We start from the raw sequence: 24,598 nt of genomic DNA, 5'->3' as shown, positions 1-24,598 counted from the left end.
AAGTGCAAATTAACAGGGTTGAAATTAATGAGGCTTTACTGGAAGATTCTGAGAGCCAGGCTCCTTTTATAAAGTTTTATAACTAAATTGTCATCACTGTCATGTCCTGCAGGCTTCCTTGTTAACGAGCATGGTGATTCTATTTACAGATGTCAGCAATCCTGGCTACCTGGGTACCTGCTTCCCACAGGCTTTATCAACTTACTCTCTGAGCCCAAGTTTAAAACTTTTCCTCTTTATTTGTGCTTGCTCTTTCCTTTTTTTTATTCTTTTTTTTAAGAATCCTACTTTTAGTTGTTGAATATTGGTGTGATAAGCATAACAGTAAGTTAATTTTCAACAAAGTCAATTCATCAGTCATATATTTTGCTACTGTGGAACCTTAAGTTACCCAAGTGTTTAAAAAAAAAAAGCTTGGTATCAATTATGAGTCACTTTTTTTATTGCTGGGTTTTTTTTTGAGGGAAGTTCCACAATAAAAGACCAACATTATTTTGAAAATATGAGTTACTATATGTTCTAGGATTGATTTGGACCTGAGTCACATGTTAAAAAGTTCACAAATTTTTACACGTTAAATTTATCTTTGGTAAAAATAGCCAAGTGAAGCCACAAGTATAAACTTTGTTGACTTTTCTTCTCTCACCCTTATTAGTATTCACAGTTTGGCAACTATCTCAAAATATTCTACATTCCCAGTTCCATCTCTATCCTTCACAATGCTGAAGAGAAAAATTGGTAATTTTTACATTCCTTTATGCCTCCTACCTGAGTTTATTTCCACCAAGAGAAACAGACTCTAATGTTCAAAGCTAAGTAGCTACAATTTGAAGGGATTTTAAACACTATATATCTTCTTTATTTGTGATATTTACTCATGTATAATGTGTTGTCTGGAAGAGAGCTGCTCATCTTGGGGTATGTATCAAAATCACGCAAGAGCTTTAAAAATATAAATGTCTAGACCACATCCCAGAAAAGTGATTCTAATGTGCATCTTTCACCAAGAAACAAAGACAAAGAAGTGGCTGTTTATGCTTTTTGCCATTTGTAGAACAAGACACTGAATACTCTCCCTTGAAATTTTGCAAAAACAACCCATGACCACTGCAGTGATGGATCTGGGTTCTCCTGGCTTTGCTGGTGCAGTTCAAGTTCATGGGAATGTCACATATGAGACCTCCTCCTTTCTCTTTCTCTATGGTAAGACCAGATTGAGAAAAAAAATAATAGATTATTCCTTTGTGTTCTGACACAAATTCTTTTGAAATATAGGTTTTTCTTTCCTGTAGAAGTTACATTTAAAAACAAATCTAGCTGTCTCTGACAGAAGTCTGTACTAGATGCAAAACATTAAGTAACGCCAAATCTGTTTTCCTTTATTATTTATCAGTGCCCTTTGAAATTCTGTATAGTTCAAAAAACACAGGTGAGCTGTCTGGCAAGACAAGGAGTTCCAGGCTATAGCTATGGATCACACTGGAGCAACGTGGTGCTGTACTTAACCTAATCAACCTTTCCCACTCCAACCACCCGAGGAGGAAAAACAGCAGTGGGGATGGGGAGGGAGAAGATGCGGTGTATGCTTAAGAGACTAGAAAGACAAGGCCACCATATTTCCATTTCCTCCCCAAATGCATCATCTTAGAAGTAAATATAGATGGCTGGTAATTACTGACAAAAATGGAAAACTGAGCAGAATAAATTATTGGCTAAAGAAACTCACCTCCTGCAGGCGATCTATGTACATACGGCAAGTCTCCAAATCACAGTCTCCGCGCACAACCAGAATACCCAGGGGGATGGCTAAGGGTGAAGGAAAGAGAAAAATGTAAAATAACATATTTGATTTTTCTATTTTGGTAGAAATGCATTTTTTATGGTTAAAAAAGACCTCTCATAAATATAACTGGTTTTCTGGATATTTCACTATCTCCCGGCACCTCTTCTACGAGCTCAGTCTCTTTACTTATGCAGTTTTCATATTCTTTCCCTGCATGATCCATGTTGCCCCTTGCCACGTGGCCAGCCTTCATTTCATTTTGTCTTAGTGGCCCTGATAAGAGGTACAATGTCATGGAAACAGTAGACTGACAGGGCCAGAGGCTGTTCACAGCCAGCTGCTAATTTATGCCTGTATTTGCAAGAGCCAAAGTACCAGAGAGGAATTAAAAAATCATGATGCTGGACACTTACCCCTTTCCCTCTTAAATGCATGGGGCCTAATCTTTATGTCACTTTGCAACAGTTCCCTGTTTAAGAGACTCAAGCTACTCAAGGCACTGTTGTTACCTGGTGGCCAATGCCAGAATGAAATAGGCAAGAAACATTAAAAAAAAAAAGCTTCTAGAAGGTTCATAGCTTAAAAATCCAAGTGATTTTAAAGACGGTCAGTGTAAATGTGGTAGCAGCAGGGCTTCAGAAAACAATGAGGAGAAGCTGTTACATGCCTTAAATACCTTTTTTAGGTGGTGGTAAATGTCATACAATGGCTTTAGTGGATAGAAACTCCCGCTTCAGATATAACCACAAGATTCCTGAAAAACTGAAAATAGTCTCCTTCCCAAAACTTCAAACAAAAAATGTATGTGTACATTTCTGATTTTAAAAATTCAGTTATACTATTAAACCCATGATTTAAAAAATAGTTCAAAATCTTGAAGCAACCAACTAGAGATTAACAAGGAGATGACAGGACAGTTGTGTCCACTACAGATTTTTAAAAATCTTTCACTCATTGAATTTTTAAAGCTTCATCATCAATAAATAGGTCTGAAAATGCAAAGTGCTAGGGCTTTAAAAATGAATTCTACAGAGAATAAAATAGATTTAAATGCATGGGAAAATCCTGAGGAACTCACCAAGTTGTAGAAAAGACACACATATAAAAAATAATAAACGGAACATAGGCTATGGTAAATGTATGAACTTAGTCACTTGAAAGCTATAGGAGAGAGGAACTAAGTCTTGCCTGGAGGGTAGATTTGAGGCTCTCTGAAGGATATGGAGCCCCACTGGTCTCTTAGAGAAGCAAGAGTTGTCTAGAGAAAAAGATACAGAGTTTGCTTCTCAACATTACCTCCTAGACTGGTTCCACTAGGGAGATCATACCACTACCTCATACCTTTAGGTTCCCAAAGTGCTTCAAACATAAGCTGGAAGGCATCCATCATCTTGCAGAACTACATAAGCCTATGAATCAGTATGGTCTCTCTCACCGGAATAAGACTTATTTCCTTTTACAACCCCAATGTCTGGTAGGTATTCAATAAAAGTTTGTTTTTAAAAACAAAAAGGTGGGGAAGGGGGAGGAGGAAGACAGGCTTAGGGCCTGTTCAAGTGAGAAAGAGAAAGTGTGTCTTTAAGAGCTAAGTCTACTTTCCAGGATAGACAAAGAAGAAGGGTTTGGAGCAGGAGTAGAGAGTGTGCATTGGGTTGGCACTTGCCTTTGCCTGTTCTTCCAGAAGCTAAGCAAGAGAACAGCAAGCAAAAGGGTGAGGAACCATGTAAGTATCACATGTTTGGGGGAATAATAATCTGGAAAAATAATTTCTCTCCTTTTTTGAATATATACAGAAATATCCAAGAAGTCTTCAGTATGGTAATCGTGCATCTTTGAAAGGAATGAAAGGGAAATTCAATAAAGAGATCCCTAATAGTAGTGACTAAAGTAATCATCCTCAGCTAGACTATTAAATAGGTCCAAATAAGGTGACCTACTTAAGTAAGAGAAGGATAAGGATTTCTAATACTTGAGGAATGATGAGGAAAACCTAGAATTTTAGCCTAGAAAGTAAATCAAAAGTTGTGGAAATAGAATACAGCTATAATTATCATGAGAATCCATGTTAGAATCTTTCTCTTAATTTCAAATGTGCAAATGTAGAGAAATAAAATTTCATTAATATTTACCTATTTACTTAAATGAGGAGACACATTATATAGAAATGCAGGAATCTGGTCAACCCCTCTGACTATCAATGCTTGAAGTTAGTCTGGCCATAAATCCAATATACTTGGTAGCAGATATTTTAAACTACAATTAGAGATTGGATATTCCAGACCTAAAATAATGAATGTCTAGGAAAAAGTTTTCAAAGATGTGTCATTCATTTCTACTAAGGGTATAAAGTCAGCAACTTTGCTTATTCCTCAAGAAGCTGATGAAGAGAAACGGTGTATTTGATTGATATTAGCTATTCAGTTGGGGTAAAAAAAAAATGGCATCCTGTACCACAGTTTCATAGCATGATTACTGACGACTGTTGTCAAATTTATCCTATGAAGGTACAGAAAGAATTTACAGTCATTCTCTCTTGGATTCAAATCCCAGTGCTGCTTTGGTCTTACAAATGACTCATGCTTGCTGTTTGGTCTTGCAACTTCCTCAATTCCTTTGATCCTTGGATTGAAGGCTATAGTATTTAGAATAGGTATCGTCTAGGATTTTGTGAAGATTAAATACAATACTATATTTAAAAATGAATAACCAGATCATCAATGCTATCTTTCCCTCACTCCCTTTACTAACTTTTGAGCATCTTGAGCTAGAAAATGGTACATCCAATCATCTATCTTTCAATTTATCATACTACAAGGATTAGCTGGTAGTAGTTCCATAAGTTATATCCTGTTTACTTAAAGCTAACATCTACTCTTTCTTCGAGGGTAAAGATAACTGTAGTACAAAAATATTGTAATCTGACACTTCCATTTGAGACTTTACATGGTGAAGAGAAACCAGAAACTTGTGGAAAATTACCACCTTCCTTTTACACTGCTGACAACCAACTGCCAAACCTCACTGAAGTTTCCTTCATCTTAATTGGGAGCAGGGAGACTACTTATCACCCAAGCATTAGCATTACTATTCCTGATCTTGATGATTCATCTGATTTTAGCCTTAGAGATTTTATTTGACTCCAATAAGCATCAGTCGATACTCAACCTATAGTACATAATGGAACTTTCATTGTAGGGGTCAAACGGAGTTTACAAGTTCTAACTAAGCAATCAAGAACAAGCTGGTTTCTAGATTAAGAAGGCAGATTTAACACACACTTACTTCTCCTGCACCAGAAATGCTACTAAATTACAGCACATGAATTTTAAAAAGACATAAACCAACAAAAAAAGAGGAGAAACAGTGAGGAGAAAATGGTAATGAATAAAGCATATGGAAAATTGGTAACTGACTCAGAGCCCCTATAGAGTCTAATCCTAGACTATGGGTGGGGATGGATAAGAACTAATTTACACTTCAAAACCCTCGGAAGATGTGCAAACTGGCAACATCAGTTGCAGCTAAAATAAGAAGCACTGGATATTAAATCACTAGATTCCATCACCCACTCTTGGTAGGTGGAGTTACTTCACAGAAAATGGGGATTAACTGATCATCTACAGAATGCAGAGATCCCCAACTTTCTTCTCTCACTAGACTCTCCAAAAGCTGGCAGCCAGAACCCTACCTTCTTAGAAAGAGATCTGAAGACTCTTCTCTGGGGAATCCTCAGAGTTAAGAGAAAACATTCCATCCATGAAATATAAACATGATTGTATTAAAAGATGAAGAACATGAAGAAGAAAAAGGAAAAGGAGCATCATTCAGAGAACAAACAAGGTCTTGAAATTTGATATAATAGAGTTTAATAGAAAGGTTAGAAGATGAAGTTGAGGAAATCTCCACAAAAGAAGAGCAAAAATAAAAAGAGGCAGAAAATAGGAGGGAAAAGGTAAGAACAATAGGACTGGTCCAGTGGTCCAACATTCCAATAACAGTAGTTCTAAAAACCAGAGAAAAATAGAGAGGAGTAATTATCAGAAACAAACAAAAAATCAAGACTATTTCTTAGAACTGAAGAACATCAGTTTCCCACTTGAAATGGCCCAACAAGTACAATAACAAAAGAACAATAGGAAGACATTTTAATTTGAAGTTTAAGAATATTGGGAACAAAGAGAAGAGTCTACAAGTTTCCAAATAGGAAAATCTAGATGGCAAAGAAAGGATCAGGGATTAGACTGTTTTAAACTTCTCAAAGGCAACTGTACAGTCAGAGAACCAATGAAACAATGTGTTCAGAATTATAAGAGTTTTACAAATAATCCAAAGTATCAAATTAGTCCAAGGGTTGAATAAAGGACACACCCTCTACTAAAAAGTTACTGCAGAACATGCACCAACAAAAGTTGAGTTTGCAACAAGAATGAGGAATGCAGGGGATATAACAAATGGGGAATCCAACAAAGAAAGATTAAAAAAAAAACCCTCTAAGGGGATTGGGCTAGAAGAGTCTAGGGTGACAGATATATTGGGGCACTCTGACTCAATAGGCAGAGATGTAGAGAGCTGTCAACATTGAGTCTCATCAACATTGGAGAGTTATTTTTCAACCAAAGGATAGAATGTCTAAGTGAGTCTGAACCAGTTTCTTACAATCATCCCCAGATGTGCTCTGCCTTAACCTGTTATTGAGAAAAAGAGTTAGGTCATGGTGAGGCAGAAAAATTCAAAGAAGTCCATCCCCTCTAACCATAGTTCCACTTGATAGCTAGAACCCACCTTAACACCCTGCCAAATGCTTTCCAGAATGCAGTTATGACCTTGCCCACTAAATTCTCATAGAATGGGCTCATAGGCACTCTCAGGGAAGCCAAAGCCAGACAGTAATCCAGAGACTCTTTTCAGCTCTCTCGAAAGCCTTCAACTATAAGTGAAAGCATCATCGCTTCCTTGCAGAGGGAGGTTTAGGACTGCTACTTGGTGTTTCAAAGCCATGCTATCTGAATTAGGGATGTATATATTGGTGACAACCAATGTGTGACAACCAAGGGTGACAACCCTGTATACTGGGATTATCTTGGTAGGAGAGGGATAAGGGGAGATACTTGTTCTGTTTCTTAATCTGGGTGGGCGGTACATGAATGCCCATTTTACTACTAATCATTTTATATACATACATATGTGCATATATGTATATGTGTGTATATATATAGGGGTATAGGTGTGTGTATATATATGTATGAACAACATTTATGAACAGAACATGTATGTGTGTGTTTATGTGTGTATGTATGTGTGTGTGTATATATACATATATATGTGTGTATATATATATGTATAGTATTTCAGAATTGAAAATAAGAAATACAACCTATCTGTGGCAACTGATTTTAATGATAGTGCTGCTAAAGTTCACTGCATATTCTCTGATGTTCTCTGTGAATTAGACAAAAGTATAACTTAGCATCAAATAGGAGAATGAGGGAAAACAGTAGAGAAGCCATCAAAAGCCCCCAAATGACACCTATTGCTGCGATCCATCTCAAGCAATGGACATGGCATATTGAGCAGTCATAACCCTATGGCTTGTCATGGCATGTGTACTTGTTTGCGTGTGTGTTTATATAACAAGCAGCAGGATGATCTCTGCCTTATCTGGGCCTCAGAAGTCTCTAGAGCAGCAATGTCCAACAGACCTTTCTGCATGTCCAATGCAGGAGCCACTAGCCACATGTCATATCGAGTACTTGAAATGTGACCGGCGTGAATGAGGAACTGAGTTTTTATCTTATTTGATTAATTTATAGTTTAAATAACCATATGTGGTTAGTGAGCATTAGAGTTTTGTTCTCTGTGGAACCAAAAAGTTGAATGTCCTTAGTACCAGATTCAATATATTTCAAAACCATCCATGTTTTAACCTGTCCATGAGTAGCGCATAGATCCAGCAAACAAAACCACTTTTCTCTTTGCCCCTACCTAGTTGGATTCAATGTGCTTCCTAATTCCTAGCAGTAGTATTCCTTGGTTGACTGAGGACAAATTTATTTCCCTTATTCTATATCCTACCTGTCTTATCCTAGCTTTCTTAATCACTTCTCTGACCCTCCTATCAAAACATACTCTCAGATCCTTCTTGGTACTTTGGTATAAATGACTAATAATTAATTAAAGGGTTAACCCTCTAAAAAGCACTTGAGTTTCAACATGTTTGAAATTTGGGCTAACATGACTGTCATAGACTAAATGTTTGGGTGTCTCCCAAATTCATATGTTGAAGCCCTAATCCCCAATGTGATGGTATCTGAAGATGGGCCTTCTTCGGGAGGTAATTATGGTTAGATGGGGTCATGAGGGTGGGACCCTCATGATGGGATTAGTGTTTTTATAAGAAGAGACACCATAGAGCACTCTCAAGCTCACTCTCTCTCCCCCTTTGAGGACACAGCATGAAAGCAGCAATCTACAAGCCAGGAAGAGAGCTCTCACCAGAAACCAAATCAGCTGGCACCTTGATCATGGACTTTCCAGCCTCCGGAACTGAGAGGAAATAGATCTCTATGGTTTAAGTCACCAGGCTATGGCATTTTATTACAGCAGCCCTAGCAGACTAAGAAAATGAAAAGCTTTGACAAATTTAGGTAAAGAAATACAAAAGAAATTGTGGAGTTGACTGGCAATCTTCAGCCCTGAGGATTATACTACCAATTACTTCTTCCCAGCCAAAACATGAGCCCTGCCCTGGTTCCCATCTCAGATTTCACCCTGGCATCCATTAACCTCCTTTCCCTATTTCTGTTTGTTTAAATGCCTCATAATACAGAATGCAATTAAATTAATTGGCTGAGATGAGGGTGGTGTGGGAAGACGCCGAGTTAGTGTCTCCTCACAACTAGGGCGCTTGCTGGCCACTGGTGGGGGATCCTGACGCCCGAGGAGACGGGAGGAACCCCCAAGTGAACCACCACCCCATGCAGCTTGTGGAATTTTGGTTCACGAGCTGGGGGTTGGGCCGAAGTTCCTGTGGTGGGAGCTCCGAGTCCGAACCACTGGACTAACAGAGAACCTCAGACTCCAGGAAATATTCATCAGAGTGAGGTCTCACAGAGTTCCTCATCTCAGCACCAAGACCCAGCTCTACCCAACAGCCTACAAACTCCAGTGTTGGAAGCCTCAGGCCAAACAACCAGTAACAGAGGAACACAATCCCACTCATAAAAAAAAAAAAAAAAAAAAAAAAAAAGAGAGACTGCAAAAAAATATGTCACAGATGAAGGAGCAAAGTAAAAAGCTATAAGACCAAATAAATGAAGAGGAAATAGGCAATCAACCTGAAAAAGAATTCAGAGTAATGATAGTAAAGATGATCCAGAATCTCGGTAACAGAATGGAGACACGGATTGAGAAAATACAAGAAATGTTTAACAAAGATCTAGAAGAACTAAAGAACAAACAAACAGAGATGAACAACACTATAACTGAAATGAAAAATACACTAGAAGAAATCAATAACACAATAACTGAGGCAGAAGAACAAATAAGTGAGCTGGAAGACAAAATGGTGGAAATAACTGCCGAGGAGGAGAATAAAGAAAAAAGAATGAAAAGAATTGAGGACAGTCTCAGAGACCTCTGGGATAACACTAAACGCAACAACATTCGAATTATAGGGGTCCCAGAAGAAGAAGAGAAAAAGAAAGGGTCTGAAAAAATATTTGAAGAGATTATAGTCAAAAACTTCCTTAACATGGGAAAGGAAATAGTCACCCAAGTCCAGGAAGCACAGAGTCCCATACAGGATAAACCCTAGGAAAAACACACCAAGACATATATTAATCAAACTAACAAAAGTTAAATTCAAAGAAAAAATATTAAAAGCAGCAAGGGAAAAACAAAAAAAAAACATACAAAGGAATCCCCATCAGGTTATCAGCTGATTTTTCAGCAGAAACTCTGCAGGCCAGAAGGGAGTGACAGAATATACTTAAAGTGATGAAAGAGAAAAACCTACAACCAAGATTACTCTACCCAGGAAGGATCTCATTCAGATTCAATGGAGAAATCAAAAGATTTTCAGACAAGCAAAAGCTAGGAAATTTAGCACCACCAAACCAGCTTTACAACAAATGCTAAAGAAACTTCTCTAGGCAGGAAACACAAGAGAAGAAAAAGACCCACAAAAACAAACCCAAAACAATTAAGAAAATGGTAACAGGAACATACATATATATGCTGTCTAAAAGGGGCCCACTTCAGACCTAGGGATACATACAGACTGAAAGTGAAGGGATGGAAAAAGATATTCCATGCAAATGGAATTCAAATGAAAGCTGGAGTAGCAATATTCGTATCAGATAAAATAGACTTTAAATTAAAAACTATTAAAAGAGATAAGGAGGGGCACTACATAATGATCAAAGGATCAATCCAAGGAGAAGATATAACAATTATAAATGTCTATGCACCCAACACAGGAGCACCTGAATACATAAGGCAAATGCTAACAACCATGAAAGGAGAAACTGACAGTAACACAATAATAGTAGGGGACTTTAACACCCCACTTACACCAATGGACAGATCATCCAAACAGAAAATAAGTAAGGAAACACAAGCTTTAAATGACACAACAGACCAGACAGATTTAATTGATATTTATAGAATATTCCACCCAAAAGTGGCAGAATACACTTTCTTCTCAAGTGCCCATGGAACATTCTCTAGGCTAGATCACATCCTTGGTCACAAATCAAGCCTCAGAAAAGTTAAGAAAACTGAAATCATATCAAGCATCTTTTCTGACTACAATGCTATGAGACTGAAAATCAATTACAGGGAAAAAAAACTGTAAAAAACACAAATACAAGGAGGCTACACAGTGCGCTACTAAGTAACCAAGAGATCACTGAAGAAATCAAAGAAGAAAAAAAAACTACATAGAAACAAAGGCAATGAAGACATGATGACCCAAAACCTATGGGATGCAGCAAAAGCAGTTCTAAGAGGGAAGTTTATAGCAATTCAATTTCACCTCAAGAAACAAGAAAAATCTCAAATAAACAATCTAACCCTACACTTAAAAGAACTACAGAAAGAAGAACAAAGAAAACCCCATGTCAGTAGAAGGAAAGAAATCATAAAGATCAGAGCAGAAATAAATGAAATAGAAACAAAGAAAACAATAGCAAAGACCAATAAAACTAAAAGCTGTTTCTCTGAGAAGATAAACAAAATTGAAAAACCCTTAGCCAGACTCATCAAGAAAAAAAGGGGGAGGACACAAATCAATAAAATTAGAAATGAAAAAGGAGAAAGGAAAAATCACAACTGACACCACAGAAATAAAAAGGATTATGAGAGACTACTACAAACAACTATATGCCAATAAAATGGACAACCACGAAGAAATGGACAAATTCTTGGAAAGGTACAATTTTTCAAGACTGAACCAGGAAGAATTAGAAAGTATAAACAGATCTATCACAAGTAATGAAATTGAAACTGTAATTAAAAATCTTCCAACAAACAAAAGTCCAGGACCAGATGGCTTCACAGGTGAATTCTATCAAACATTTAGAGAAGAGCTAACACTGATCCTTCTCAAAAGCTTCCAAAACATTGCAGAGGGAGAAACACTCCCAAAAATCCATTCTACAAAGCCACCATCATCCTGTTACCAAAACCAGAAAACGATATCACAAAAAAATAAAATTATAGACCAGTATTACTGATGAACATAGATACAAAAATCCTGAACAAAGTAGTAGCAAACAGAATCCAACAACACATTAAAAGGATCATACACCATGATCAAGTGGGATTTGCCCCAGGGATGCAAGGATTCTTCAATATATGCAAATCAATCAATGTGCTACACCATATTAACAAACTGAAGGATAAAAACCATACGATCATCTCAATAGATGCAGAAAAATCTTATGACAAAATACAACACCCATTTATGATAAAAACTCCAGAAAATGGGCATAGAGGGAACCGACCTCAACATAATAAAGGCCATATATGACAAAACCACAGCAAGCATCATGCTCAATGGTGAAGAACTGAAAGCATTTCCACTAAGATCAGGAACAAGACAAGGATGTCTACTCTCACCAGTCTTATTCAACATAGTTTTGGAAGTCCTGGCCACAGCAATAAGAGAAGAAAAAGAAATAAAAGAATACAAATGGGAAAAGAAGAAGTAAAACTGTCACTGTTTCCTGATGACATGAAACTATACATAGAAAATCCTAAAGATGCCACCAGAAAACTACTAGAACTAATCAATGAATTTGGGAAGGTTGCAGGATACAAAATTAATGCACAGAAATCTCTGGCATTCCTATACACCAACAACGAAAAATCAGAAAGAGAAATTAAGGAAACACTCCCATTTACCATTGCAACAAAGAGAATAAAATACCTAGGAGTAAACCTGCCTAAGGAGGCTAAATACTTGTATTCAGAAAACTATAAAACACTGATGAAAGAAATCAAAGATGACATAAACAGATGGAGAAATATGCCATGTTCCTGGATTGGAAGAATCAAAATTGTGAAAATGACTATAGTACCCAAGGCAATCTACAGATTCAATGCATTCCCTATCAAACTACCAATGGCATTCTTCACAGAATTAGGACAAAAAATTTCACAATTTGTATGGAAACACAAAAGACCCTGAATAGCCAAAATAATCTTGAGAAAGCAAAATGGAGGTGGAGGAATCAGGCTCCCAGACCTCAAACTGTACCAGAAAGCTACAGTAATCAAGACAGTATGGTACTGGCACAAAAACAGAAATATAGATCAATGGTACAGGATAGAATGCCCAGAGATAAACCCACGCACATATGGTGACCTAATTTATGACAAGGCAGGCAAGAACATACAATGGCGAAAAGACAGCTTCTTCAATAAGCGGTGCTGGGAAAACTGGACAGCTACATGTAAAAGAATGAAATTATAACACTACCTAACACCATACACAAAAATAAACTCCAAATGGATTAAAGACCTAAATGTAAGACCAGACACTATAAAACTCTTAGGGGAAAACAAAGGAAAAACTCTCTTTGACATAAACCACAGCAAGCTCTTTTTTGACCCACCTCCTAGAGTAACAGAAATAAAAACAAAAATAAACAAATAGGACTTAATTAAATTTAAAAGCTTTTGCACAGCAAAGGAAACCATAAACAAGATAAAGACAACCCTCAGAATGGGAGAAAACATTTGCAAATGAAACAACAGACAAAGGATTAATCTCCAAAATATACAAACATCTCATGGAGCTCAATATTAAAAAAACAAATAATCCACTTTAAAAATGGGCGGAAGACCTAAATAGACATTTCACCAAGGAAGACATACAGATGGCCAAGAGGCACATGAAAAGATGCTCAGCATCACTAATTATTAGAGAAATGCAAATAAAAACTACAATGAGGTATCACCTCACGCTGGTCAGAATGGCCATTATCAAAAAGTCTAGAAACAATAAAGGCTGGAAAGGGTGTGGTAAAAAGGGAATCCTCTTGCACTGTTGGTGGGAATGTAAAATGTTACAACCACTATGGAAAACGTATGGAGGTTCCTTAAAAAACTAAAAATAGAACTACCATATGACCCATCATTCCCACTACTGGGCATATACCCTGAGAAAACCATAATTCAAAAAGAGACATGTATCACAATGTTCAGTGCAGCACTATTTACAGTAGCCAGGACATGGAACCAACCTAAATGTCCATCGACAGATGAATGGATAAAGAAGATGTGGCACATATATACAATGGAATGTTACTCTCCATAAAAAGAAACAAAATTGAGTTATTTGTAGTGAGGTGGATGAACCTAGAGTCTGTCATACAGAGTGAAGTAAGTCAGAAAGAGAAAAACAAATACCGTACGCTAACACATACATATGGAATCTAAAAAAAAAAAAAAAAATGGTACTGACAAACCTAGTTGCAGGGCAGGAATAAAGAGGTAGACATAGAGTATGGACTTGAGGACATGGGGTGGAGAGGGGGAAGCTGGGGCGAAGTGAGAGTAGCATTGACATATATACACTACCAAATGTAAAACAGTTAGCTAGTGGGAAGCAGCATCATAGCACAGGAGATCAGCTCGGTGCTCTGTGATGACCTAGAGGGGTGGGAATAGGGAGGATGGGAGGGAGGCTCAAGAGGGAGGGGCTATGGGGACATATGTATGCATATGGCTGATTTGCCTTGGTGTACAACTGAAACTAACACAGTATTGTGAAGCAATTATACTCCAATAAAGATCTCTTTTAAAAAAGTAATTGGTTGAGAAATCCATTCTATATTTCACATTGCATGCTCTGGATTTTATGTCTGAAATAAAATGCCACGGGTCATACTAATTAATTTCGTTTTCTACAGTTGAAGTTAGGACTACTTGAAGTCATTATGCAAATTTATGCCAAATAGCGCATAAATTAACACCATTCGTCTTCAAAAACTCTAAAATCTTCTAGCAACCAATCCACAAGTGTACTCTTTCATCTATAAGAAACTTCTGAAAGATATATGCACTAAAAAAAATATATATATAAATCATGGTTTCTAAAATATATATCTCACCACAAATGATAAGCAGAGTCAGGAAATAGACCAGGCTTAGATATCCTATATATGGAACTGACTTGCCCAAAACATTGAAAACCAAAGTTCTTAAAGGCTATTAAAGAGAAAATGCCTAGAGTTTTAAGAAAACCTGAAAAATGTTTTCCGAAGAGTCAGAGGTATGATGCAAAAGACAACCAGATAGTTTCTTCAAGACAGTCAGTTACTTGATTGAAGAAAGACAAAAGATCCTGTGGACCAACTCTGAGATGAACACCCTTCCCCCCTCCCCCCTCCCCAAGATCTCTGAAGCAATTTTATTCTGGTACAACCATAGGAGTGTGAGTGAACTGTGTTGAGGCCAGTGAATTCCAGTGCATGGGAGTCTCAGGTTAACAAAACTGCAAACTTTGTGAGTTCCCAGATGCAAAACTATTTGCTGCTGGACTAAGTGAGTAGCCCTCATCCTGGCATAGCTGCCCTCAGCCTGATGGTTCAGAGAAGCGGTGATGAGAGGAAGAGGGGGATGGCTGAAGCCGTTCATTGTCTTCTGTTAGTGAATCCTGCCCTCCGCCTCTAGAAAAGCCAGTTATGCCCGAACAGACACTTTGAACATGTATATTCTGGTAGCATAACCTAAGCCATGTTATATTTAAAGATATACAATCCTGAGTTGTGTTACAAGGGTTTAGGCCTGGGTGGAATAAATCTGGGTGAAGAGGAGAATGATAAGAATGATTTCGTGATAACCAGTTTTACCGTGTTTGTTAACCTTTGCCACAATCCTAAGAGGTGGATATGATTATTGCTATTTCTAAAATGAAGAAACTCAGTCTCAGGAAGATTACGTAATATGCCCTGAAATGTCACAGCTATGAAATGGTGCACCCAGATTTCATCCCAGGCTTCTCTTACTCGAGAACCCGTCTCCTGCGCTATTCCTCCATCTCGTCAAACTTGGGCCACACAGAGGGTGGAGTCTCTCCTTTCAACACTGAGCTCAGAGAGGTGAAGCTAGAAACTGCTGACAGGCTGACCAAGGAGTGAGGGGGGAATTACAAGTCCCGTATCCAGAGCTACACAAGAATTGGGGAAAGGCTGTGATCCTCGGGAAGCAAAGCGAAGGTAAGCAATTCCAGGCCGGGACAAAGGAGCATGGCCCTGGGACTCAGAAACCATGAGTCAAGCCACACACATTTTCATAAACACACTTGGCAGGGGTGGGGTCACTTTTAAAGACCCATTCCCTTCCCTTCCCTTTCCAGTAGGCCAGCTTCCAAGGGCCTTACAGACTGTGAATCAAGCTTATCCGAACAGTTGACAAGCTCTAACCCTGTCTGTAATTTGAGTCACAGAATTAAACTGACTATTTCTTACTTCATAAAGAACTACATGCAACTATAAAATGGTGAGCAGGATACTCATCATTATGGGGGTAGCAGAGATAGCAAGAGTACATCTGACTTTAATCAGAAGTGTTATAGACAATCACATGACTTGTTTTGCTATTAAAATCACTGCTTTAGAATATCCCATATTGAGCTGAAGAGCTGATTGGCAGCTAACGTGAACTAAATGTAAAACCCACGTTCTCACTTGAGGTGGAAGAAGTTCATTATGTCAGATGCGCAAGATATTCAAAACATTCGATATCATTAATGTGGTAGTTTTTTGCTAGTATAGGTATTTGCATACCATTCGTTTTAACATTTATTCTTGGTAGAGGATTCTATTCAGGAAAATCCCCATGGCAGATGTCTTTGATCATTTTGATTACTCAATGAGCTTACACTGCCCTTGATTCTTCCGCAATAAGTATGTGAGGTCTCATGCAAAGACAGGTAATCACGGTACCTACCTGTCCGGGTTATCGCGAAGATTAAAGAAGTCAGTGCCTGTAGAACACAATATCTGCAAATCCACCCTATATTCACTCCTATGAGCCTTATCAAATTCATGGATTTTCCCCAATTCTATATCAACATGTACGGGCCATTCATAAAGCCTCAAGCCACTTTCAGCAGACCAAACGTGGTGACTTTTATAGCAGATAATGTGTTCTACCAAAGCTTCTACAGGCCAGAACCTAAACCAAAGCATGTAAATAAAAGAACCAACCAAACCTGCAAGGCATCACAGCTGGCTGCTTTATGACCCAAGCAAAGACCCTCAGAGCCAAAGCAAGAAAGAGCCACCTTTGCTATGAAATCCACATGAAACTGTTCATGGGATTTATGAAAAGGGAGAAAACTCACAGCAGCTAATTCATTCCCTGCAAGACACTGTGATGCATTCAACAAGGTATCACTGTGGAAAGAAAGGGCTGAAAGCTCAGCATTGAAAAAGAAAGGATTTAATTATCTGACACATGAGCGATTATAGTGCAATTCCTGTTCAAACAGAATTGCGGCTAAATGCGGCTATTTACCTATTCAAATCACAAACAAAACCATCTTCAATAGGATCATTAAAAGAAGGTGTGAAACCCTAGGGAAAAACTCCTCAGAAACTGCAAGGATTTACAAAGGTTGGATATTAAGCTCTAAATATATACATAAAAATTTTAGAATTGCAAAGTTTCTGTTAAGGCTAAATAAAAAGGTTGTCACTTTCTGAAAAGAACAATAAATGTAACAACAGGGTTAAAAATTCACAAAACAGAAATGCATTTTGAACAGTTGGGGAAACCATCAAAAATACAGATAATCTTAGAATGAATGTATTTTATGTTAACACTCTTCAGAGATACATTTTTAAAAACCTGACATTCCCTTAAGTATTAATTTTAGGCTTACTGACATAATCAAGACAGTTTGTCAAATGTTCGCTATCTTTCTATCAATTTATATGCGGTCTTAAGAAACAAATAGTCTGAAAAAGAAACTGTTCCCTAGAAAATAACACAGGAGAAAAGCCAGGTAAGCTTGGGTTTGGCAATAACATTTTAGGTACAACATCAAAAGCATGATCCGTGAAATAAAAAGTTGATGAGCTGGACTCAATTAAAATGAAAACTTCTGCTCTGTGAAAGACACTTTTAAGAAAATGAAAAGAAAAAACAGACTGGGAAAAAAATCTTGGCAAAACACATACCTGATAAAAGACCGGTATTCGAAATATGCAAAGAACTCTTAAAACTCAACAATAAGAGAGTCAATTAAAAAAGTGGGCAGAAGATCTGAACTGACATCTTACCTAAGAAGATGTATAGATGGCAAATGACTGTATGAAAAATGTGCTCAATGTCACATGTCATTAGGGAATTACAAATTAAAACAACAATATGATACTATTACATATCTACTAGGATAGCTAAAATTGAAAAAAACAGACAATGCCAAACGCTGGTGAGAACATGGAGCAACAGGAACTCTCATTCCTTGCTGGTGGGAATGCAAAATGGTAGAGCCCCTTTGGAAGAGAGCTTAGCAGTTTCTTACAAAACTATACAAACCCTTACCATGTGATCCAGCAACTGCACTACTTGGTATTTACTGAAATGAGTTGAAAATTATGTCCCCACAAAAATTTGCCCATGAATGTTCATAGCATCTTTATTTAAAATTGCCGAAACTTCAAAGCAACCAAGATGTCCTTTAATAGGTGAAAGGATAAACAAACTGGTTATCGCACTGTAAAATATTATTCAGCAACAAAGAGAAATGAGTTTTCAATCCACGAAATGGAGGAAACTTAAATGTATATTGTGAAGAAATAAGCCAGTTTCAAAAGGCCACATGTTGCATGATTCCAACTATATGGAATTCTGGAAAAGGCAAAACTATGGAGATAGTAAACAGATCAGTGGTTGCCAGGGGTTTGGGGGGAGGGACTGATGAATGGGTGAAGCACAGGGGGTACTTAGGGAAGTGAAGCTATTCTGTATGATACTGTCATGGTGGATACATGTAATACCTCTGTGAAAACCCATAAAACTGTAGAACACAAGAATGAATCCTAACGTAAAGTATGGATTTTACTTAATAAGAATATATTAATGTTGGTGCGTCAGTTGTAACAATGTATTGCACTAATGCAAGATGTCAACAATAGGAGAAACTGTGCTGGAGGCTGGGGGGATAACCGGGGGATATATGGAACTCTGTACTTTCACTTAATTTTTCTGTAAATCTAAAACTTCTCTAAAAAATAATGTCTACTAGTAAAAAAAAAAAAAAAAAAAAAAAAAGCAGGAGAAAAGGGGGAGAAAAGAAACTGTTCCGAGTTTCCCTTAGACAGATATTTTGCTGATACCAGAGAATACTGACATACAGAAAAATAAACTTGCTTTCTTAGCCATAGTGTAACCACTATTCAGAAAGTCAACAGGATGATGGAATAAGGGGCTGGAGGGAAAGAGCAAGGAGCAGAGGTCGTGGACCAGAGGAAGGAAGGAAAGCCCTAGGGGAGGATGGCAGGGGACAAGTGGAGTCTCTCCAGTTTACCTCGTTAGTTCCAAATGTGTCAGGGTTATCAGGGCACTAAAATTCTAACTTGATGGCTGACGATAATTAAACAGAATGAGTTGGCAATATTCCAATCCCGTTCTCCCCCTGTGTACCACAGGTTTATCGTGTGACAACCTGTCATTATTACCTGCCCACTGTTCACCTGGAACCAAGAGGAAAAATTAATGGGCATATTAGCATTCGAAAGGAAACATAACACCCTAAGAACTTTCTAGCTCACCATGCCATGCCTGGATCTGTCAAAGGTTTCACCACCCCGGTGCCTGTGATTAAAAATGATCCTAGAGTTTGAACTTCATAACTTGAGCTGAACCGAGTCCTCTCCATGGTTCATTTAAAATGTCACCCATAAGATAAAAGTAACTATGTACTTTTCATTGCATTTGACTTGAGGATAATATTTTGAAGATGTGCTTTCCAGAAACTAGCAGGCTCTCTACAAATATGGGTTTCAAACTACACGTCAAATTCTGCTATTTATTCTGATGGCAACCCAAGGGACATACAAGTCATGTTTCTTTTTAATCCTCTTACATACTTAATAATGATCTTGAATAACAACTTGTGTATTTTCATTTAAGTTGGCCAATGTGCATTGTATATACAAGGGATTGTGCCAAAATACTTTTTCAGGTCAGCAAGTCATTCACTTAATTACACAGCAAACAAATTTTAAGGATTTTCTCGAGCCAGGGACAACTCCAGTGCCGGGAGTTGGGCATATAATACTAAGGAAGACACAGTACCTGCCCTCAAGGTGTCACAGGGGAGCGTGAAAAGGGGAGTGACATAAAAACATCCTGCTGATTATACACATTGTACGAGGAAGGCTGGTGGTCATGAACCCAGTGTGTTTTGGACTCAGGAGAGCTGCACATTCCCCAGGGCAGGATCCGCTTTCATAAGGAATTATTTCCCAAGTGAAGAAAACAATGACGTTTGACAAGAGACACAAGAGTTTTTCTAGACAAAGGGAATTCTCTAAGCCTTAGATCATCTTTAGACTCTAAGAAACCAAGAGCATGAAAAGAAGCAAATGTTCAGGATTGAGAAAGAGGTAGGTGAAGAGTAAAAGGGGGTGAGGCCAAGGCCAGAGGCTTGTGGGTTTTTTTTTTTTATGCTAAGGAGTTGGGGCTTTATTCTCAGAAAGATTGGCAGATGCTAAAAGGATTGCAGCAGAAAATGGTTTCAAGATTTACATTGACCTAGGGGGGCTTAATGTTGCCCCTAACTTGACTAAACTTTAGACAGGTTTCTCCCTGACTATAGGCCCCTGACCTCCCTTTTCATAGAGTACTTACTTTAGAAGACTCTGAATTATAAATTCTTTCTCTGCCCCTTTGAGAGGTAAATCTTCTCCCAGCCTTCTGCCAGTTCTACAACCCTGGACATCTTTCCCAAAGACCCAGAACCCATCCCTTTGACATGTAATCGTTCACGGAAGACACTGCTCCAGTTCCTAGTCTCTATAGGTAGCTAATAAGTGACAATTTGCAAACACAGATAGCCTAATCAAATGGCTCAAGTCCTCTAGCACTTTTCCATTTGCTCACCCCAGTGATTGAAAAGTCTCCCGCCTTTTGTCACAGCAGAGTTCACTTTCTCTTCCCCATTGCCACCGTCTTGACCCCTACTGCAATAGTCTTGAATAAAGTCTTGCTTGCCTGTTTAACTTGTCCATGTGACTTTTCTTTGACAACATGTTAGAAAAATCATTGGCAGAGATGTGGAAGGCAAATTAGTGGAAGACAAGGTGAGTGGCAGGAAGGTGAGTTGGGAAGCTATAGAAGTAAATGAGATGAGCAATGCTGGAGTCTGTAATAGAGGAAGACAGTAAAGATAAGGGAGAGACACATGTGGGAGATGTTACGAATCAGCTCCATAATGAATTGGATGGTGAGAGGGAAGAGAAACCAGGGTGATTCACAGCTGTTCAGAGTGGCCACGGCAGTTACAACCTTCTCACACACTTGCCTGACGCCACAGTAGACGGTGGCCTGCTGAGCTGGAGAGAGGGAAGGAAAACCGAAAAGGCAGGGGGGGTGGTGGGAAGGGATAGGTGATGGAAATGATATAAAAGTGGCCCTTGGAAAGATGGTTGATAAGAAGCACTTACAAATGCCTCAAAGGCAATTGATAACGCCTAAAATATCTGAAAGGGATTTCAGAGTTAGAATATTGTTACAGGCAGAATTGGGGAGAGAATATTCTCAAGCCTGGAGAATGAAGAGCAGGTGGAGGAAGCGGGGGGGGGGGGGGGAAGGGGAGACTGTAACTCCCTAGACATCCCCCCAAGGCCCAGACCACATCATCTCAGGAACTAAGAGTAATCGATCCTTTTCTTCTTATCTTTCCAATCATCAGCATCTAGCACACGATGAATGGAAAAGCATAAATGAGAAAGAGAAATCCAGAAAAAACACACTGAAGCTGTGTTCTGAACAAAGATGAAAGGAGTCGGAGGGAGAGTGCAACCCGATCACAGCTAATATGCTTAACACTGCATGAGTTTTCTTTTTTCCTACTTTGGATACATTTGGTTCCTGCACTACCAGTAATAAAAGAAGAAAGTAAAAGCAAAAGGTCCAATACTATCTTCTAGTAAATAACAGAAACCAAAGGTCCACGTCAACCAGTTCTAGAAAATGTCATCATCTTCCAAGTTAATCTGAAGGTTTACTAACAATGATGTAAAGTTCTATTTTTGATGAAGGGAACTCCATTACAATGAGGATTCCTAATGTCACATACAATGGAATTCTAGAACAACAAAATGATTTATAAAATTCCTTGGAGTGCACTCCCAGTGTTAAATGTGATCGAAGCAATTAACTGTAAGGTTCTAGAAGGCACCTGACAATGGGCATTAGAAAACAATATAATTTTTGTCCAGGTACATTCATTAGGAAGGTAATACTCGCAAAATTCCGAGATACAGGGAAGAGCCACCACTGACAATTTACTGCCAGTGCTCTAGTATTTGGAAGGGAGATAACAAGCACTTAACAGTGACATGGAAATCTTGGCTACATGGGTTGGCCAGCCAAATACATGTGAAAGTCAAGGTGAAATACTGTGTCCAAAAGCAAAAAGATTCATGACCAGACCCAAAATTTAGTTAAATACTATACTCAAAATGTTGTTTAGAGGGCTTCCCTGGTGGCGCAGTGGTTGAGAGTCCGCCTGCCAATGCAGGGGACGCGGGTTCGTGCCCCAGTCTGGGAAGATACCACATGCCGCGGAGCAGCTGGGCCCGTGAGCCATGGCCGCTGAGCCCGCGCATCCGGAGCCTGTGCTCCGCAACGGGAGAGGCCACGACAGTAAGAGGCCTGTGTACCGCAAAAAAAAAAAAAAAAAAAAAAAAAGATGTTTAGAGACACTGGTTCAATTCTCTTTCACAATTTTAACATCTTACTGTCAACTGCACATGGAGGTAATGGGCAAGGTCACCGACAGATATTGGAGAAACATTCAGTCATGCAGCTCTGAATACATGTGAAGAATCATAACAGAAGATGTCCTAAAATCTGTTATAGGGGCCCAAGTCTCTTTGTGAAAGCAAAAAGAGTAAACAAATTATATACAGACAACTGCCGTGTAGAGATGTGAACGAGGGCAGTCTAAAGAAAACACAATTCTAGCACCTGATAACCAAGGGAATGCTTTAATTCTGCTTATCAGCGACTCCAGAACAGGGGCAGTGGATCAGTGATTCGGGAAGCCCAGTAAGGATTAAGAAAGAGTGCTTTCCACCAGTATGAACTATGAAAGGCCTGACGCTTTTATTCACATAACTAGCAAATAAAATTGTGGTTCTAAATCATTCTGCAAAGAGGTTATTTTCAGACCAGCACATATTTCTGTCCTTTGCTCTGTTCAGTTCAGTATCTTTACCAATAAGTTGGATCAACATATAGAATAAGTATCCATCTTGTTGAGGATCAAAATCTGGCGTTATCTCTGACTACAGTGTTCGGCTAGAAATAGCCTGAAATTTATATTACCTTGCATTTAGATTTCCAATTTTAATTACTCAAATTCCAAAAGGAGAATATTTGGCTTGATAGTAGTTCAGGGCAGACAGAACCTTTAAGAAAAGGTCAGCATTAACATTTTAGGTTTCCATTTTCCTTAGCTCATTCTGAGGCACCTAAAGGAAGTAATTAGCTTCTATTCCAATTCCCTGAATTTGGAATAGCAGGGAGGTCAGGCCAAAAGATGCAAAGAGAGAAACTTGGAGGTTAGTGATACCTGAGCCTAATTCCTGGTACCTAGAACAGTGCTTGGTACATAATAAGTGTTCAATAAATAGTTGTTACATGAAGAAGGGAATGAATGGACTCAAAGATTTGGGTGTGTGGGTGGTTACATCCTGGCCTTTTAGTTCAAGAATCAGGTGCCGAGTTACGCAGACAAGATGGTGCTTTCAGCACAGATGTGCCCCCCGCAGATCCATGATGGGATGGAGGCCCTCGTTCCCTCAGCCGCTGAACGTGCTGGCTCTGCTGACAGCTCACAGCTGAGCCCCTCTCTCAGAAGGACGCAACCGCACTCACGGTTCGCTGCCTCCCAGGGAACAGCCTGAACGATCTCCAATAACCCTTGCCTCAGTTGGGACAGTTCTAAATGGCGATCCCGGATCCAAATGTCCCTGTGGGAGTGCTCTGCTGCAGTCGCCTCACAGCTCAGTCTGTCCCTCTGCCCACTGCTACTCCTCGCTCTCCACATCCACCGTTCCCTCCTGGAGAATCTCCAGTAAACCTCCTAACACGTACCGTTCCCTCCTGGAGAATCTCCAGTAAACCTCCTAACACATAAAGCTCAAAAGTCTCAGAGTGGGTTTCCCAGGGAACACAAACAAGAACAAGAACTACGACCCCAAATTCTTTTTTAAAACACATTTCTGTAGCATGGACATATATACACTACCAAATGTAAAATAGCTAGCTAGTGGGAAGCAGCCGCATAGCATAGGGAGATCAGCTCGGTGCTTTGTGACCACCTGGAGGGGTGGGATAGGGAGGGTGGGGGGGAGACACAAGAGGGAGGGGATATGGGGATATATGTATACGTATAGCTGATTCACTTTGTTATACAGCAGAAACTAATACACCATTGTAAAGCGAGTATAATCCAATAAAGATGCTAAAAAACCCCACATTTCTGTAAGTGCACAGCTATGTCTTTACAAAGCAGGAGGGTTGTGGTTAGAAAGTGTACTGGATTAGGAGAGAGGAGATGTAAATTCTTACTAAAATCCTGTCGCAGCTACGTGAGCCTGCGTGCAGCCACCTTTGTAAGTGTCCCTCTGCTGATGCCTGCGGCCAGTGTATGCGACAGCCGTCTGTAAGCTATGAGGCACTAGGCGGACACTAAGTGTTATTATTTATTATTAAACATGGTGTCGTGACTTTGCAGTGGCTAATGCCACACCAAACACGCATTAACATAAAGAAAGAAAAAGTATCAAATCTATGCAAAGTTCTTAGAAGAAAGTCTTCAAAAAGAAACGTAACAACCATTTGAGTTCATATCCCAGAGCTGGCAAACTGGGAAGGTAACAACAAACAGGACTAGGTTGGTACATAAGCAGTGAGAATTAGTCATTATTTTGTGTGTGTGTGTGTGTGTGTGTGTGTGTGTGTGTGTGTGTTGTACACAGGATAAACCAACAAAAAGGAAAAATGTTCCTTTGGGCAAGACTTAAGAATATACCTGCAATTGATGGTTCTCATTACCCAAGGCTA

The 24,598-nt window shown here is 38.9% G+C and overlaps 1 protein-coding gene across 2 annotated transcripts in view; it reads right to left on the bottom strand.

Moving 5' to 3' along the window:
• Positions 1 to 24,598, bottom strand: part of DGKI (diacylglycerol kinase iota) — a 448,623-nt gene that overhangs the window by 90,013 nt on the left and 334,012 nt on the right. For both annotated transcript variants that reach the window (XR_004484538.2, XM_033432383.2), the window contains exon 22: positions 1,727 to 1,806. Coding sequence is in view for 1 of the 2 variants with exons in the window: in XM_033432383.2 (XP_033288274.2) it covers positions 1,727 to 1,806 (80 nt within the window). In the remaining variant the exon portion in view is untranslated. The remainder of the gene's footprint in view (positions 1 to 1,726; positions 1,807 to 24,598) is intronic.

Source organism: Orcinus orca, chromosome 9, assembly GCF_937001465.1.
Source record: "Orcinus orca chromosome 9, mOrcOrc1.1, whole genome shotgun sequence".
Classification (NCBI taxonomy): domain Eukaryota; kingdom Metazoa; phylum Chordata; class Mammalia; order Artiodactyla; family Delphinidae; genus Orcinus; species Orcinus orca.
Note: the sequence above shows the minus strand (reverse complement) of the source record. Positions and strands in the feature narration are given on the sequence as shown.